General features: G+C 40.0%; 7 protein-coding genes across 7 annotated transcripts; 1 reads left to right on the forward strand and 6 right to left on the reverse strand. All coding sequences in view use genetic code 12, as the record gives it.

Annotated features, from left to right (window-relative positions):
* Position 1: 1 nt before the first annotated feature.
* On the reverse strand, positions 2 to 792 carry RJT20DRAFT_36864 (rRNA-processing protein). The gene has a single exon (XM_064919863.1). It carries the CDS (start codon positions 700 to 702, stop codon positions 127 to 129), a length of 576 nt encoding a protein of 191 aa, XP_064775132.1. The 5' UTR covers positions 703 to 792; the 3' UTR covers positions 2 to 126.
* Positions 793 to 943: 151 nt separating this feature from the next.
* Positions 944 to 2989, reverse strand: RJT20DRAFT_36867 (uncharacterized protein). Its single transcript, XM_064919865.1, has one exon. The coding sequence runs from the start codon at positions 2671 to 2673 to the stop codon at positions 1033 to 1035; it is 1641 nt and encodes a 546-aa protein (XP_064775133.1). The 5' UTR covers positions 2674 to 2989; the 3' UTR covers positions 944 to 1032.
* A 2813-nt stretch (positions 2990 to 5802) lies between these two features.
* On the reverse strand, positions 5803 to 7341 carry RJT20DRAFT_95124 (uncharacterized protein; the record flags this gene model as incomplete). The annotated part of the gene is made up of 1 exon (XM_064921564.1): positions 5803 to 7341. One exon carries the CDS (start codon positions 7339 to 7341, stop codon positions 5803 to 5805), a length of 1539 nt encoding a protein of 512 aa, XP_064775134.1.
* A 1252-nt stretch (positions 7342 to 8593) lies between these two features.
* On the reverse strand, positions 8594 to 10413 carry RJT20DRAFT_127194 (uncharacterized protein). The gene has a single exon (XM_064916947.1). The coding sequence runs from the start codon at positions 10370 to 10372 to the stop codon at positions 8738 to 8740; it is 1635 nt and encodes a 544-aa protein (XP_064775135.1). The 5' UTR covers positions 10373 to 10413; the 3' UTR covers positions 8594 to 8737.
* A 644-nt stretch (positions 10414 to 11057) lies between these two features.
* SDC1 (Sdc1p) lies at positions 11058 to 11546 on the reverse strand (the record flags this gene model as incomplete). The annotated part of the gene is made up of 1 exon (XM_064918307.1): positions 11058 to 11546. One exon carries the CDS (start codon positions 11544 to 11546, stop codon positions 11058 to 11060), a length of 489 nt encoding a protein of 162 aa, XP_064775136.1.
* Positions 11547 to 11594: 48 nt separating this feature from the next.
* Positions 11595 to 13123, forward strand: RJT20DRAFT_127197 (uncharacterized protein). Its single transcript, XM_064916948.1, has one exon. The coding sequence runs from the start codon at positions 12033 to 12035 to the stop codon at positions 12753 to 12755; it is 723 nt and encodes a 240-aa protein (XP_064775137.1). The 5' UTR covers positions 11595 to 12032; the 3' UTR covers positions 12756 to 13123.
* On the reverse strand, positions 12966 to 14870 carry RJT20DRAFT_36875 (uncharacterized protein). Its single transcript, XM_064919866.1, has one exon. It carries the CDS (start codon positions 14595 to 14597, stop codon positions 13176 to 13178), a length of 1422 nt encoding a protein of 473 aa, XP_064775138.1. The 5' UTR covers positions 14598 to 14870; the 3' UTR covers positions 12966 to 13175.
* Positions 14871 to 15706: the final 836 nt, after the last annotated feature.

The raw sequence follows: 15706 nt of genomic DNA on the forward strand, positions 1-15706 counted from the left end.
CGCTATTCGCAAGAAATCTACAATCTTTCAAGAAACCTGCTTATTATATTTCTTCTCTATGGTACACACTGGCGACTAGCCAGGCAAAAGTATTTATGGGTATATACAAATGATGTATAAATGCAATTAGAATACGTCTGGCAATCTTTCAATAACGTAAGCGTGTCCTCCCACACTCATCAATGGAACACCAGGAACCTTTCTGACTCTTCTCTTTAAGTCGGCATCATTAGTAGCTACGATGTAACATTTATGCTGCATCACTCTGTTAACGATACAGTCATCGGCATAGGTTCCTGCGTGGCTACAGCTTAAACGCTGGATTCTGTGGTCTTTGGCTAACTTCAATGCAATACGGTATTTAGGTCCCAATTTCTCCAACTCTGCCATCACACAATCCGTAACAATAGGAATGGCCTTGGCCATGAGACAATCCATTAAACCTTTCACAATATCCACCTTTTTCTGGATGGAAAAGTTGATGAAGTTAGTATCTATAAGAACTTGGTATGGTGGCTTGATAGCCTGATTGAACTTGAAGAACAAAGCTGATGACACTTGAGGAACTGATCTTGTTAATTCTGGGTCATCTTCAGACTTCTTCTTCAGTGCTTCTTTCTGGTTTTTCGTTATACGAGGATCCTTGGAGTTAAGGGTACGTTTCACAAGACCGAACTTTCTCGTCTTCTTAGCTTTACCCATGGTTATATATGATGAAGTATTGTTATTTGAATGAACTATATCAAAGTTATCTTCTATATAGCGATGAGTTCATGCTAAATAAAAAAAAATTAGTAGACGCTGTAATCCTGCACAAACTACTTTAATGCGCTACCATATGAATCAAAGTGAATAGTGTCTTCATTATGCTATACTTATGATATTACAATTCATTCATTTGGCAAATGGCTACATGGAAAATGACTACTTGGTTACATGACTACTCGTAACCGCGAACTACCTTGAATACCTAAAATGTTATATTATTAATAAATAGGTGGCATGGCCTGACGTATATGCTATGGTACATGATTATTTGTATTCGTAGATCATCTGATAATCGAATCCCTTCTTGTTTTTCTCACTTCTCTTCCAACTCAAAAGCTTTCTTCCAGCAAAGTCCAACTCAAATAAGCGTACTTTACGGTCGTAATTTTCGTCTAACTTGGTTACTCCAGAATCACCCGTGATACTGCTGTAACAGAGCCATATGGACTGCCTTACGCCGTCTTTCTCCACTTCACTCAAGATGCAAGCATCGTTTTCGTGTTCATGGCCTACGCTTACCACTTGGTAACCACAATTGAGGATATCCCCATGGACTTTGTCATGAGTTTTGGTGTAAAGGGGATGCTTTTCGTTGTATCCACCAATAATTTTGAACTTTCCTTTAGGACGAAACTGTCCGATGGGATAGTGGAAGAACAAGAGTCTGAAGAGCAGATCTTGTGATGAAGCGGAATGCACTCTGTACAAGTAGTTCAGCTGAGTCTCATCAATGAAGTGGTCCTCAGAGTCCAATATTGTGATTAGAGCCAATTCTTTGTCATCTTTGATAACCTTCAAATTGTAGTTAGTTAATCCATGCAATTCGTTGTCCACTTGATCTAGGGTGTTGTAGCAGTTTGGTAATGTCTGTAAGAATGCTACTATTGTTTTCTTTATCTCTCTTATGTTAGTGAACCTATTTGGTTCGATTTCGTCACCAAAAGTGAAGACAAAATTTACGTTTCTTTTCAAAATTGGTTGCAATGACTTGAGGATGATCGATTTGTAATCTACACTGCGGTGTAAGTCTATTAAGTCTCCAGTGATCACAACTAAGTTAGGTTTTTCCTTCTCTATCGACTCCTCTATGAATTTAACGGTCTTCAAGTCGGAAGAACACATCTGCAGTTGGCTATCGCATGTACGGCCCAAGTTCTGGCCAAAATGCAAGTCACTGAGTTGCAAAATCTTGAACTTGCTGTCTGGAGCTGTGACAACTTGGTTCTGTTGTAATGTGGAGAACAGCATTACTTCACTTAGCCAGGAGTCGTGCTTATTTGTAGAGAGTTTGAATAAGGAAATGATTGGATGAATATCTTCGCTGAACTTGTTCGAGTGAACCGAATAGTGGTGCAATCTTGAGTCTATAAGGTCATTAGAACCGAAAAGAACGTCGATAGAATGCACCAATGGGAGATCCTTTGGAATGGGGCTGGATATGTTGGTGATGCAGTATTTCTTGAATAGTTTGTAACGGTCAATTTCTATGACTTCAAAGTCATCGCCATTTGGCTTTTCAAACGTCAAATCTGTGAGTATTTTGGTGGAAGCATCTATACGCTGTTTCTTGACGGAGATGAAATATAATGGCGTTGTGAGTTTGCCGGTAGCTGAAGAGTCTACAGACGCCTCATAATAATTGATGGGTGGTTCAAGTTTAGTGTATCCCTCAGGGGCTTTACAGCTGTGCATAAAACATTTGATAAGCTGCACATCTGAGATGATGGTGTCGAGCTCCGTCTTGGTAGCCGCAGTTTGTCTGAGAAGCTCGACATCAGGGTACTTGATGGCGGATGTGGCTAAGTATGCGTAAATCGCGATTATGGTCACTGATATGAGCGAGAAGTACAAAAGCTTCCTGAAAGACTTAGGAAAGAATTTTACTTGGAGCTTCAGGTATAACATATTAAGAACATGGTGCGCGTAGTATGTAACGGGATGAATTTCTAACGTGGTTAGATGTTGGTATTGGGGAGAGGAATCGATGGAAAATAGGCTGCCCGTGGAAGATGAAAGTCACAAATGAGAACTGGGTTCTACTGGAGACTTTTATATATTATGGTAACGTGGCGGCAGTTATGGGAATCGGATAGTGAATGTTCTCATGTGAATGTGAATTCTTGTCCTTACGGTTAATGCTTTTGCTATCACCTAATAGTGCAACACAAAAAAACTGTCAACTTTCAAGTGTATGCGTCCTTATATATACATTCGATCCACAACAAGTGACGTCTGCAACTCGAGGTGTGCATTGGTATTTATAATGGCTTCTAGATTCTGGTATTTTGGGCATTCATTTTGTGCTTGCACGGCCTTGTAGGCAAAAATGGGCTTAACTATGGCTGGGTTAACTATGGGCTCGACCTGTTCTAGATTTGGTAGGGGTATAAATAGAACTGGGCAAAAAAAAAATGGTGAATTTTTCCCTTTTCAATGATGCACAGCAAAATAAAAAAAATTACGAATGCACCGCCTGTAAATAAACTTTATTCGTGCGACATTGGGCCCAATGGGGATAATGATGTGACGGTGGAGGAGTAGAGTGAGCGAATGTGTAGCCAGGGTACAACATGGAGTAGATCGCAGTGATGGTGTAGGACCACAAGAGATTCACAGGTGTGACTGGAATTTCTGGGCAGTCTACGTAGAGCTGGATGAGATTTGAGGTTGCTGTGGGCCGGTGGCTGAAAAATCGGGATGGTCAAGCACCAGAAACGATTATGAGCGCCGTAGAAACTGTGCACTTGGGAACAGCAAAGACAAAGAGATCTACAAATGTACACGAATGGAATAAACAAACCGTTTACGTATTTCGTTTGTGAAATTCTGTCTGAATAGACGATACGGATCAGCCTACCAAGCATGTATTGTGCGATTTATTGTTAAATGTCACCGTTGTTCTTGTTGTACTGTTTGAACTTACGCCCTGCGGTTGCAATACATTTTCTCCTGGCATCTTTTGCTATAGCTGCCATTATCCCCTAGATGTATATAGTAGACCAACATTACGCCAATGCCAGCCTCGAGTCCCAGATTCACCTTTTGATAGTTGCCCCAAATCAAAAAGTCGGCGAGCTCCGCCTGACCTTCCCCATTAACTGATGGTTATTTTCTCAAGCAATGGTGTGCACCTTGTTTGATTGTTGCCGTGAAGTTCGACTTATTGTAACATAGAAGGGGCAGCAGAAGGAACACCCAACCGTCAGAGAAGGTGTGTTATTTTTACGTGGGAAAATTACATTACTTTGTCTTTAGGGCCTAATGGAGTCTCCACTTTCACTACTAAATTAGCTATTCCAAGTTACTTATCAGGACTAAATACGTCGCTCACTAGGATTGTCGTCAGGTAGCTGCCTCAGTTCGAGTTATTTTTCACCCCCCGGAAGCCCTGCGCTTAAGCCTGCTCGTCTCATTTCTGTCACTAGACCGCCAATACTACAGTAATTTTCATATGATATATGTGTCTGAACTTAGCGAAGGGTTCTCAATTCATGTATTCCAATTGGGTATAAGGGATAAACTTTTCCCTAAACGAGTATCTACACAATCGATCTGTCTTGCCAACTAAAATTTATTTTCTTTTGGCTAACATAGTGTTTAAAATATTATCTTGCTATTGCGTGAACGACATTTTCTCATTATTATTTTCCAATCGATCAGTGAATAGCCGTATGTGAGCCTTGTCGTAAAGTAGTGTAGCATTTGCAATTGCGTCAATGTGTGATTAGAAAGGTGGAGGGATAGAGATACCATTCGATGGAGATGGTCACATAGAACAGTAGTGCCAAGTTCAATGTCAACTACGGTGGATCCCACTGGTTCACCATGTCGGTTCTCATTCTTCCTTCCTAGTTAGACCCTTCAAGGTCTGTAGCCCGCACCGAAATTAAACTTTTAGCCATTGGGGCTTCACTATACATACATCTGTATTCATGCCGTGATGGGCATACTTCGGCTTCTCGTTACGCACTCAAATTGAAATTTCATGTGCCCAAGTATTACGCTTTAGGAAGAATGATGTTGTCTGATAGTTTAACAGCTGCCACCTCTATCTCAAGCCTAGACCGACCTTTTTGTTTTATGGGAGAACGGATGAGCAATCTTGTACCTTGTAACCGCGTGAATTAATCCCTTCCATAACCTCCCCTGTTTTAGAGTTTCTTATATTAGGTACCCTTGCATTCCCTCCACTCACCTATGTTCTCTAACCCTTAACTCGTGTTTCAGAGGTACGCCTTGCTTCAAGTCTTAACGACTATTTTTGTCGTCTCACCATATGTAGTCTGAGAACATTCTCATATCGCATGAGTGTCCTAATATCTGCAGCATCACTGTCTTACTGTGGAATATTAGTAAGACTTAGGGCATAAGGGAATGGAAGAGTCCAGGATTGAATGGGACAACCAAAAGGTGGTTTTCTGTTCTTCGGATCAGCCTACACATAACCCAACTTGAGCAAATTTATTGTCTTCCACGCAAGGTAGTCTCTTAGCATTCTATGTTCGTATGTAATTCGGTGGTTTGTCGTTCCGTGAAGATTTCGCAATCTTTATTGACCCATGACATTTAAAGTTTCCTTGTCTTTACATTAATCTCACCCCCAATCACGTACCCCCAATCACGTAATCGGCTATTCGCCATTCCATAAATGCAGAATGTGTTTAGATTATCCTGGCTTTACCGAGGATACAGTTGTTTCTTCCCATGTCATTTCTCGGCTGATCGTAATTTCGCATAGGTTAAGTTTAATTTTAAGTTTAACTTTATTTCGGAGTTACTGCTCAATTATAGTCTTGTAACCAAACCGTTTGATTTGCAATTTACTGTTACCCTAATTAGGATATACATGCTTCTTACGGAATTGCCTACAGTAGCGATATGTATCTCAAGATATGTACAATGTACAGCGGAATTGATGGCTACATTGTACAGAACGTTCTTTTCATATCATACATGTCTGTGTGTATTCATAATTGTATGTGTTTTATATACATTAAGAAGAGTTACTAAATTCGGAATAAGTCTTCTACAAATTTAAGCTCCTTGTCTTCCCTCGACAATGTGCTCCTTTTCATGACTCTTTTTCTCAATCTCACTAACTCTGGCTCTGACCTCAGCTACATGCTTCTCAAAGTCCTCCTTTGAGACACCAGCTCTCCATCTCAAATCGTGAGCAGGGTGGGTCTTGTGTAAGAACTCTGGCTCTTCACCCTCAGTTCCGAACAATGACTCTCTGAAAGTGACTCTCTCCTTCTCTGGATAGTCTTCCCATACCAATCCTCTAGATTGTAATTCAGGAATTAACTTCTCGACGACATCCTCGAAAGTACCAGGACTGATGGCGTAAGTGATGTTGAACCCGTCAACTCCACTTATGTCAACCCATCTTTCAATTTCATTAGCAACCTCTTTGGCGGTACCAAAGAAGACTGGTCCTAAGCCACCAACGGTAATTTGCTTAGCAACATATTCTCTAGTCTTCTTAACATCAGCTGGCTCACCTGGAGAGGTCTTGGTCCAAAGGTCAATAAATCCCCTGACGGCGTTGGAACCAACATCTCTTAATTCCTCATCCTTACCGAATTGACCAATGTCAATACCAGTCCATCCACTGAACAAAGATTGGGCACCTTCAAGGTCTCCGTAGCTTTGCAACTCCTTGTACTTCTCGACAGCCTCTTCGTGGGTCTCGGCAATGACTGGTGTGATCAATTGCAAGAACTTGATAGATCCCTCTGGTCTACCGTAGTTGTCCTTGGCAATTCTCTTGATGTCCTTGATTTGGGCACCTAAACTTTCAGGGCTGAAGGTAGTGATGAAAACGGCTTCAGCATTCTTGGCTGCAAATTCCTTACCCAGCTTGGAAGTACCAGCTTGTAAAACAACTGGCATTCTTTGTGGAGATGGCTCAGTGATTTGTGGACCTGGAACCTTGAAGTACTTACCTTCGAAATTGATCTCTCTGATCTTGTCTGGGTTGGTGAAGACACCGTTCTTAAGCTCGACAGCATCATCAGCCCAAGAAGAAAGGAACAACTCGTAAATGACCTTGATATATTCTTCGGCGTGGACGTATCTCTCATCGTGTGCAAGTAATGGAGTTCCATTCAACAAGTTTCTGGAGGCACTGTCTAAGTATCCAGAAACAACGTTCCAACCGATTCTACCGTTGGTCAAGTGGTCCAAAGTGGCCAATCTTCTAGCGAGATGGTAAGGAGCCTCACTGATGGTACTGAAAGTAACACCAAAAGAAAGCTTCTTGGTGACAGCAGCCATAGCAGAAACGACGGCACTTGGTTCATTGACAGGCCATTGAGCACCAGAGATGGCGGCTCCGGTAAGGTTACGAGGACCGTTGTAGACGTCGTATCCTCCCAAAACATCGGCAATAAAGATACCGTTGAATTTACCCTTTTCTAACAATTGGGCCAAGTAAGTCCAGTACTCGATGGTGTTGTAGTTTCTAGACTTATCCTTTGGGTGCTTCCATAAACCTGGAGATTGCAACCCACTGCAAGCCATTTCGAAGGCGAACAAGGCGATCTGCTTTTTTTCCTTTGGGGCGGTGGACATTGTCGAAGTCAGTATTGTTTGAATTGGTATACTGGATGACTAGAAATCACAATGGCTACTTGCTGAAAAGGAACTGCCTGGTTTATATAGTAAATTGCAAAAATTAAATTACAATGGAATTGTCATGGCACGTGAGCTAATCATATGGGGAAAATCAACGGGTCCTATGCTTCAGCCGACTCGTATAACCACTACAGGTAGTTCCACCTTCCATTACATGCCCTACCTTGCCATAATGGTGGCCGTTTCTATCCCCTTTACACAACTGCAAAATCGGGGCCACACTTTTTGGCCATTTTTCTGCGCATTTTTCAGCTGCAAAAAACTGTGGCGCGCAGTATACGCAGACCGATACCGCTTGACAGGAAAGAATGGCCGAGCCGAACCGTGTACATGTATGGTTATGGTTGGATGAGAGAAGAGGGTAGCTGTACAATGGGCAGGGTATGGTGTCATTGGGATCTTCTGAGGACATGATATGATATGACAATTGACGAAGTTAGTTGTACGATGGAAATATATAGCATATATGATAGTGTTATAGGTGATCAGTCATGGTCTGATTAGCATCCAATTGGGTCCAAGCGAATTTTGGAACAGTTTTTGTCAGACTTCGTGGTATGGCGTAAGTACCGACACTGTACCTTAACAAAGAATATGGGGTTCTACATAATCTATTATGTTTCACTGGTGCATGGAGCACATACAGAAAGTTGCTTTGGCCTTTGCCGTGGCCAGGTGGCATTTGTAGAGTAGCTTCTATGGAATTTGTGCTATTCAAGGTTAAACCAGGGCCACTTTTTTGGGGCAATTCATGGGTCTACTGTGGAAATTACTCCACTACAAGAGATCGATAGCTGCTGTGGCGTCTCAGTTTTGCAACTATCTTGGAATCGGTTGATAGAATTCGATGAGGCTAAGAAAGTTATTTTTTGCCATAACTTTAGGTCTTGGATTATACGGATCGGCAATTACAGTTCCATCGAATTATCGGTTAGCATTGCTACGCAGCACTTTGAAAGTGTACTTCGTCACATAATATTTACGAGAAGCTGGACTTGCTTATTTGCTTTGTACCTTTCACTTAAGTATGTTTTAGTGATCATATGAGGCTCATTATGTCATTTATACATATCTCCACTCTAATGGGTGGAAACTTTATTTACAGAATTGCCGAGCTGCATATTGACATCATATATTCTGCCTAAGCCTAGGAAAAAGCCTACCTTACAAGTGTGGATTAATGAGAAAACTTAGACATCATAACGTTCCTATCATTATTAAACACTATACATTATGTAAAGATTTGAGTCTATATATACAATTGCGACAAAAAAATTCTTAGCAAGCTTCCTTTGGAAGCGGGTATTTATTCGTGTCATTTCAAGCACCTCCACTACAAGCGTTCTTCTTTGAGCTCTGCGCCATTGCTCTTGAGGATATTATAGCCCCAAAATCCAATGACATTAAGCACTCCTACTCTCCAACCATTTAATAAGCCTAACCTTTGTATACGTTGCAACAAAGGGAGAGATTCGGGCTCTAAATCTTGTTCATCATTTTCTTCATCGTCGTCTTCAATTTTCTTGTCTGTCCAACCATTATTGAAATCAACGATTAAAGATTCCTCTGGATTATCAATAGTAAGCACTCTCATTCTATCCTCTTCTAAAGTCTTTGGTTTCAATAAGAACCTGACCTGTTCTTTTCTCAACAAATTTTCAACTGGCAATTTAATGAAAAACTCCAATATCAACAGCAATAAGTTCACGAATGTGTAAACATTGGGCGATGAGTAAGAATCTATGTTGAACTTGATAAATAAGATATATGGAGCAGTCTTGCGGAAAATACTGATAGAAAACTGGTGCAATATAGTGAGGAATGCAATAGATGGGGGAGGTGATATCAAGTATTGGACAGGATAATTCCTTATGGATTCCCGTACAGATCTAGTGTTCACTGGAGAAGGTACAGCAGATATCTTGGTTGAATTGGCCATATTAGGAACTAGAGAATCGGTTGAACTTAACCCCTCAACCGAATCAACGATCGGTTTGTTAAATTGAGTGATCATTAAGCGTACTTTAATCAAATCTAATGGCATCAAGATCAAACCTGTTAAAACACAGGCTGAAACAGATAGCCACAATGACCTAAATGGATCATTAGAGTGCGTTAAGTCTAAGAAGAAAGGATCCGGAATACCTAAAAAGGGCAGGATAAATCCAGTTATCCATGCTTCTATAGTATGTGACAAAGTCTGGTGGATGAATGATGCATTAATTCCTCTAAAGAGAGCAAAAGGTCCATCCTTAGTGGCAATTGCAGACATTATATCCATTGTATGCATAGAAATCGGCTGAATCTTATTCTTTTTATGCTTCCTGGTAGAGTTCGAAGTCTTTGTCTTTCTCTTTTTAGGTGACAGAGCGATGGGTCTATTCCTGATACCACTTACTGAATCGGTGCCTGTTGACTCGAAGTAATTTATTTCGTAATCCGATGTATCCTCAGTTTCAGAAAGATCGGTAATTACTGTCGATTCATGAAGCAAACGTTTTGAATTGTCAAGCAGTTTGGACTTCAGTTTGGTTTCGAAATTGAATTCACCCACTTGCAAAACCAAACGGGCTATCTCTAGTGGTTGTGATAATAGTACTTTGCAATAATTTTTTACAAAGTTCCATACTAAGTTCTTAAAGAGTTCTCCCAAGTTATTGAGATCAAAGTACTCTTGGAACTCCAAATCGTAGACATAGTTCTTGTTCCCACTGGATCCTAGTGACAAGCGCTTATCACCATGAATGCCCAATCCACCGCCGGGATTGTATCCCTTTTTAATGCCGCTGACGCTGGCATTGATGGTCTGTTCTATGGCGTTTGAGGAGAGCGATTGAGTTAGCCGTTTATTGGATTCCGTATCGATGAGACCGACTCCTGGCTTGAAAATCACCGAGTATCCGGCGTTAAACGAGTCGTGGTCGTAGTACGGCCGCAAGGGATGTGCGTCTGATAGCGACGAAGACATTGCTTCGCTTAGACCATGTACTTATCTTAGTGTTAGCAACCTAAAGAAACATATGCTGCCAATTTATTGATGGCGTCAGCTCATAATAACAATCGGGATTTATGTGAGAGTGTGTATGCAGTATATGGTGTTCCTATGTGTTCTATGCAGTGATGAGGAATGTAGTTTGTTAGCAAAGGGGTTTTAAAGTGAAGACAAGGAAGGAAGGACGAAGGACGAAGGAGGGAAAGAAAATAGAGAAGTAAGAAGCAAAATGTGAGATGTATGCTGTTCTTCAGAGGAAGTAGTAAGGTAGGTTTGTGTTTCTGTTTTTAATGTTTGACGTTGTGTTTTAGTTAGCATATGGCGAAGAACAGTTGTATAGTAGGGACTATCTCTCTTGTTCGGAATGGAATTCTATGCTATGTTCATATATATACAGTATTACATACGTTTGTTGCTTTCCTTTCTATTGACTCGAGTACCTTTCCATTTGTTTGTCTAATTTGATTGTCGCTACAAAAACGCGACACTACAAAAGATACACACTCTTCCCCTAATGAATGTGGAGTAATCAACGACGGTACTGACTACTGAATCCCCATTCTACGGCGGCCTACAATATGTCATTAAATGAATTGTGATTAGCCAAATTTTCCTATTGTACATTATGCTAATAGTTTACATTTTGAAGTTTCCATAAAGATTAAGGTCCAGCATTCTTCTGTTTTTCCTCTTGTGAACGTTCAAGAAGAAAATGCCCCAAGAACTCAAGCGGATCCTCTGGTTTCTTCAGCCCTATCTCTCGTAATCCTTCCAAAAGGTGCTTGGTGAGATGCTTGTTTAAGTACTGCCTTACAGACGACCCTCCTACGATCTCATGAACTGGAGGCCCGTCGTTCTTAATTGCCTCAAGATCAACGGAAGCCTCTCGTGACTCGAGTTTTGGCTTTTTTGTGGCTGGAGTACTGGATGGTGTAGGTGTTGCCGTACTCAATTTTGGGTTTCCATTTACTATATTGGAAATAGGTATGCTTGTGCTGTGTATATTGGAATTATTTCCATTGACAGAGTTCTCTGTTGTATTTTCAACTTCTGTTACCAAAGCAGCAGGCTCAGGAACTGGAGATGGATCATCTACAAGCATTGACGCAATTGAATTGGGAGCGTTTCTTCGTGGCTGTTCGTTACTCATATTTACTAAACTCAAGCTTCTTTTTTGAAGATTAACACAAGATTAAAGCTTCCATAAATCCTAGTTTCAATCATGGAATATTTTACTTTATCACTCACTATTTGGAATGTGCTGCACCTAGGGTGATTTGGTCATGTGATTTACAGTCTAATTGAAGCATCCTTCATAGCTAACAATATGGTGTGGTTCCTTACCGATCCACTTTACACACAATTTGTATGTTAAATTATAAGACTGGTGATATATGACTTCTCTCTTAGGAATAGCTTCCAAGTGAATCAACACTTGAATATAACTTAGCATTGAAATCATAATAACATTAAATACCGGTCCCTAGTACGACACATCCACAATGTCTCGGATGTCGCCAATAACCCAACTCTCTGCAGGATGTATACAAGCCCTACTAAATGTTAACAGATTTCATATTTATGGAGTTAACCCCAGAGTTAACAAAGGTAACAAGAGCTAGATAAGTATATAATAATGGATCCGTTCAATGAGGTCAAAGATGATGCATGGGCAGCTGTGGATACTTTAGAGTCATTATTGCGACAACATAGTAACTCAGGGGTGCCACCTTCACCAGATGCTATACTAGACTTCAATAACAACTATCAGGAGCTTCAGGAGATATGTGAAGACTTAAAACAAGCTATTTCTATAAGTGAAAGTCAACCGGATAAGTTCAGGTTGAGCAGCAGTGACATCGACAGTCGTAAAGCGGTGTTGGCAGACTTGCAGAGTAAAATCGTCGATATAAAGCTGCAATGGCATTCTATTGATATTAGAGCCAGCTCGAATGGCACGCCGACAGGTGGAATAAAACCAAGAGAAATAACCACAATGTCAAATCGCATAAGTCAGGACGACGAGAATTCGAACCCGGAAAATCCGTTTAACGAACAATTTAACCAGTTCCAGCAGCAAGAGATGATACAAGAACAAGATGTACAATTGGATAGTATCCACCAGACAATGAAAAATCTAAATCAACAGGCCGCATTGATGGGTAATGAACTTGAGGAGCAGGGGTTCATGCTAGATGAGTTAGATGAAGAATTAGATCATGTGGATAATAGACTACAAAGGGGAATGAAACGGATTAATGTATTTATTGAGAAAAATAGAGAAAGAGGCAGTGATTGGTGTATCGGTATCTTGGTGGTGGCACTTTGCATTCTCTTAATATTAGTGATAGCCGTATAGATTCTGCATCATGATGATTTTCATTAGGGAAAGAAATTCTTAGGAATAGTTACAAAAGCAATCACAACACAAAGCCCGTGATCAGCCCCGCTTCCATGCTTACGAAAGCTTAACCAGAAAGCACCAGACGTTACCTGCAAACACTACTTGTCACCCGGCTGATGTTTCCTTAGTTATGGTATGAAGCAAGTTATAACGAACTTGTTTTCTTTTCACGTGATCCTCGAAAGATTGTTGCAAAAATCCCTTCCAAAATCATTAATAGGTTACGAATACCATTTTTAACAGCTCTCAGCTACAGAACAAAACGTGACTGGAGAAATAGAAAAATTCCTACTTAATCAGAGCAATTTTAGATATTAGTCGATATATTATTAAATTATTGTTTCCCTTTGTAAAGCCATAACCCAACCCAATACTCTATATACATTTTCCATCGATAACTTTAGCCACTTCCTCTTCAAACACTAATCGTTGTGAAAAATAGCTAAGCTCAAAAAAACAGTCTTTGACCGTCGAATCAACTTCTTCTAACTCATCTCTCTTTGTTTCCATGAAATGACTGAAATCGCCTCGTGATTCGGCAACAAAATCAACGATTAATTCTAAAGCATCATGATATTTGCCTAATACCTCTACGAAGTGCAATTCTTCCTTAAACATGAGAGTTATTCGCTCATCGCTCGTATTGAGTCCTAAGCAGTCACCCATAAAAATAGGATGTGTAATTATTCCATTCAAAATGCTCACGATATTTTGAAGGTGTTCAATAGTCTCCTCTGTACTTGCCTTGGTGCTAAGGCCAACTGTGCCGTTTTTGATAACTGAAGAAATAAACGGTCCAATCTCATGGGATCGAAGTTTGTCAAGACGATCACTTAGAGTAAGCTCCATTATTGTGACATTCAGGCTATATTTGAGTTTAGGTACTGATGCTTTAATGAAGCTGAAAACTAAGTCTGCAACTTTGTTAAATGAATCAATATGAAACATTAGAATCTCCATTAGGTCCAAAATATTGCACTGTTCTTCTGTAAAAGATTGTGGGGTATCTCCCAATTCGCTGTTTAGTATCGCTCTTAGGATTGAGTTCTCATAATTGTTCTCATACTCCAAAACTGTCGCTGAACTAAAGCTCAACTCCTTCATAGTGGATATCTGAAACATCTTGAACTCATAACTATTAGTCTTCCACTTAGGGTATGCAATATTGTAAATGTCTAAATTAAACTTGACAAAGCTTATATTCAGATTCAAGACGTCGTTATCAAATTCGGGTACGAGTTCCAACATATTTCTTACTCGTTGCAGGTCCAATTCACATTTCTCCAATTCAAGCTTGGTATTCAAAACGAATTTTACCACAGATTCATACAATTGTGGGGAAAACAAAAATTTGACGAAAATCAGGAGAGACATTCGATCATCAGCGCAATGTGTTATACAATTTTCTTCAAATCCTTTGATATAAATTAGTGACTCCGATAATTCTCTGGATACTACCTCGTCGATCTGGTTCCACGCGTTAAGTACTTCTCTAAAATGGTTCAATGTTTTTACCTTCACCTGAATCCTTCTTACGAGTTCCAAGCATTTTGATATGTATGGCAATGGCGTATTGTCTACCTCTAAGTTCTCAATCTTGCCACAGAGTAGGATGGGTAATTCATTCATGAAGAACTCAAAAGCCCCTATGAAATATTTTAAAGCATACTCTTCACAACCAAGTAAGCGATCGATAAGTGCAATATTTGAAGGTCGGGTTGTATTGAATGGAGAGCCTATGCATGACTTGACTAATTTATTTGAAGGGAATGCCAATTGGCTATTGTCGCTAGCCATGGTTTAATAAATATAGAAAAGCTGCAATTTAGAGTCAGATTCAATAATACTCAACAGGACAAGTTGCTGGAATATCGTATCCGACGATTTCTAACCAACTTCAAAGGCAATTGTGGGGTTTAAATAGAAAGGCTTATCAATTTAAATAAGCCGAAATGTTCGTTTTTTCGCTTGGAATGTAAGGAATTGGGCTATAGCAGTTTGGCAAGATTGAGGCCCAAACGGACTTAAGATCAAGATAGCCAGAAAAACTCGTAGTGTAACGCAAATTAACAGTCTCTAGCACAGTAACATTGAATCAGAGCTATACTATAGGATCCTAAAGCTATATATATACATGTGATTACATTAAGCGAGTTTTATATCGAAGAAAATTATACGTCCAAATCCATTCAACATTTCCTATTTGGACGGCTTGCATGTCTATATCAAATAAATGAAGATGTAGTTACGAAACAAGACGCTTACAGTGGGATAAAAGGACAAGGTATGGAGCATGCAAGGTCTAAAATAATGAAAGTTCAGCCACGTAAGTATAGTATTTTCTAAAACTGAAATCGTGAAACGAAATTCATCGGATTTGTTAACTTGCATCGGGTGGTGTGAAGAAGTGTGTGAATTGGAAGGGGATTGGGTATGGAGTCTCGGGGTTTAGTGCAAGCATTTGGATTATTAGCTGATAATTGATTGTCAACGAGGTATAATTCGACCGACCAGTCGACTGTAGAGAATAATAGTGAAGGTACGTTTACGTAAAGGTACTTACATATGTATATACACGACATGTAATGGATTACAACTACTTGGATACACCTGCTATTGTCATTTCTAGCAAGTATTGATTCTGAAGTGGTGCAATCGAGAAATATTTGATATAGGATCGTAAGCGTGTGCCAAGGGATATACACAACAAATGCGGTAAAAACTTCGTTGCAGTCGATGTTCCAACGTCTCGCTTCCACAATTTCCAGCTTTTATTTATCTTCTAGAAACACAGACCGAAGAAAATGAGTCTTAGCACCATAATTTGGGTTTTACTAGCACCTATGCTATACGCTTTCTGTACAAATGCACATTTCCGAGTCTCATATATCCGAAATATTATTTAG

Source organism: Scheffersomyces xylosifermentans, assembly GCF_036884685.1.
Source record: "Scheffersomyces xylosifermentans strain CBS 12540 chromosome Unknown RJT20scaffold_3, whole genome shotgun sequence".
NCBI lineage: Eukaryota > Fungi > Ascomycota > Pichiomycetes > Serinales > Debaryomycetaceae > Scheffersomyces > Scheffersomyces xylosifermentans.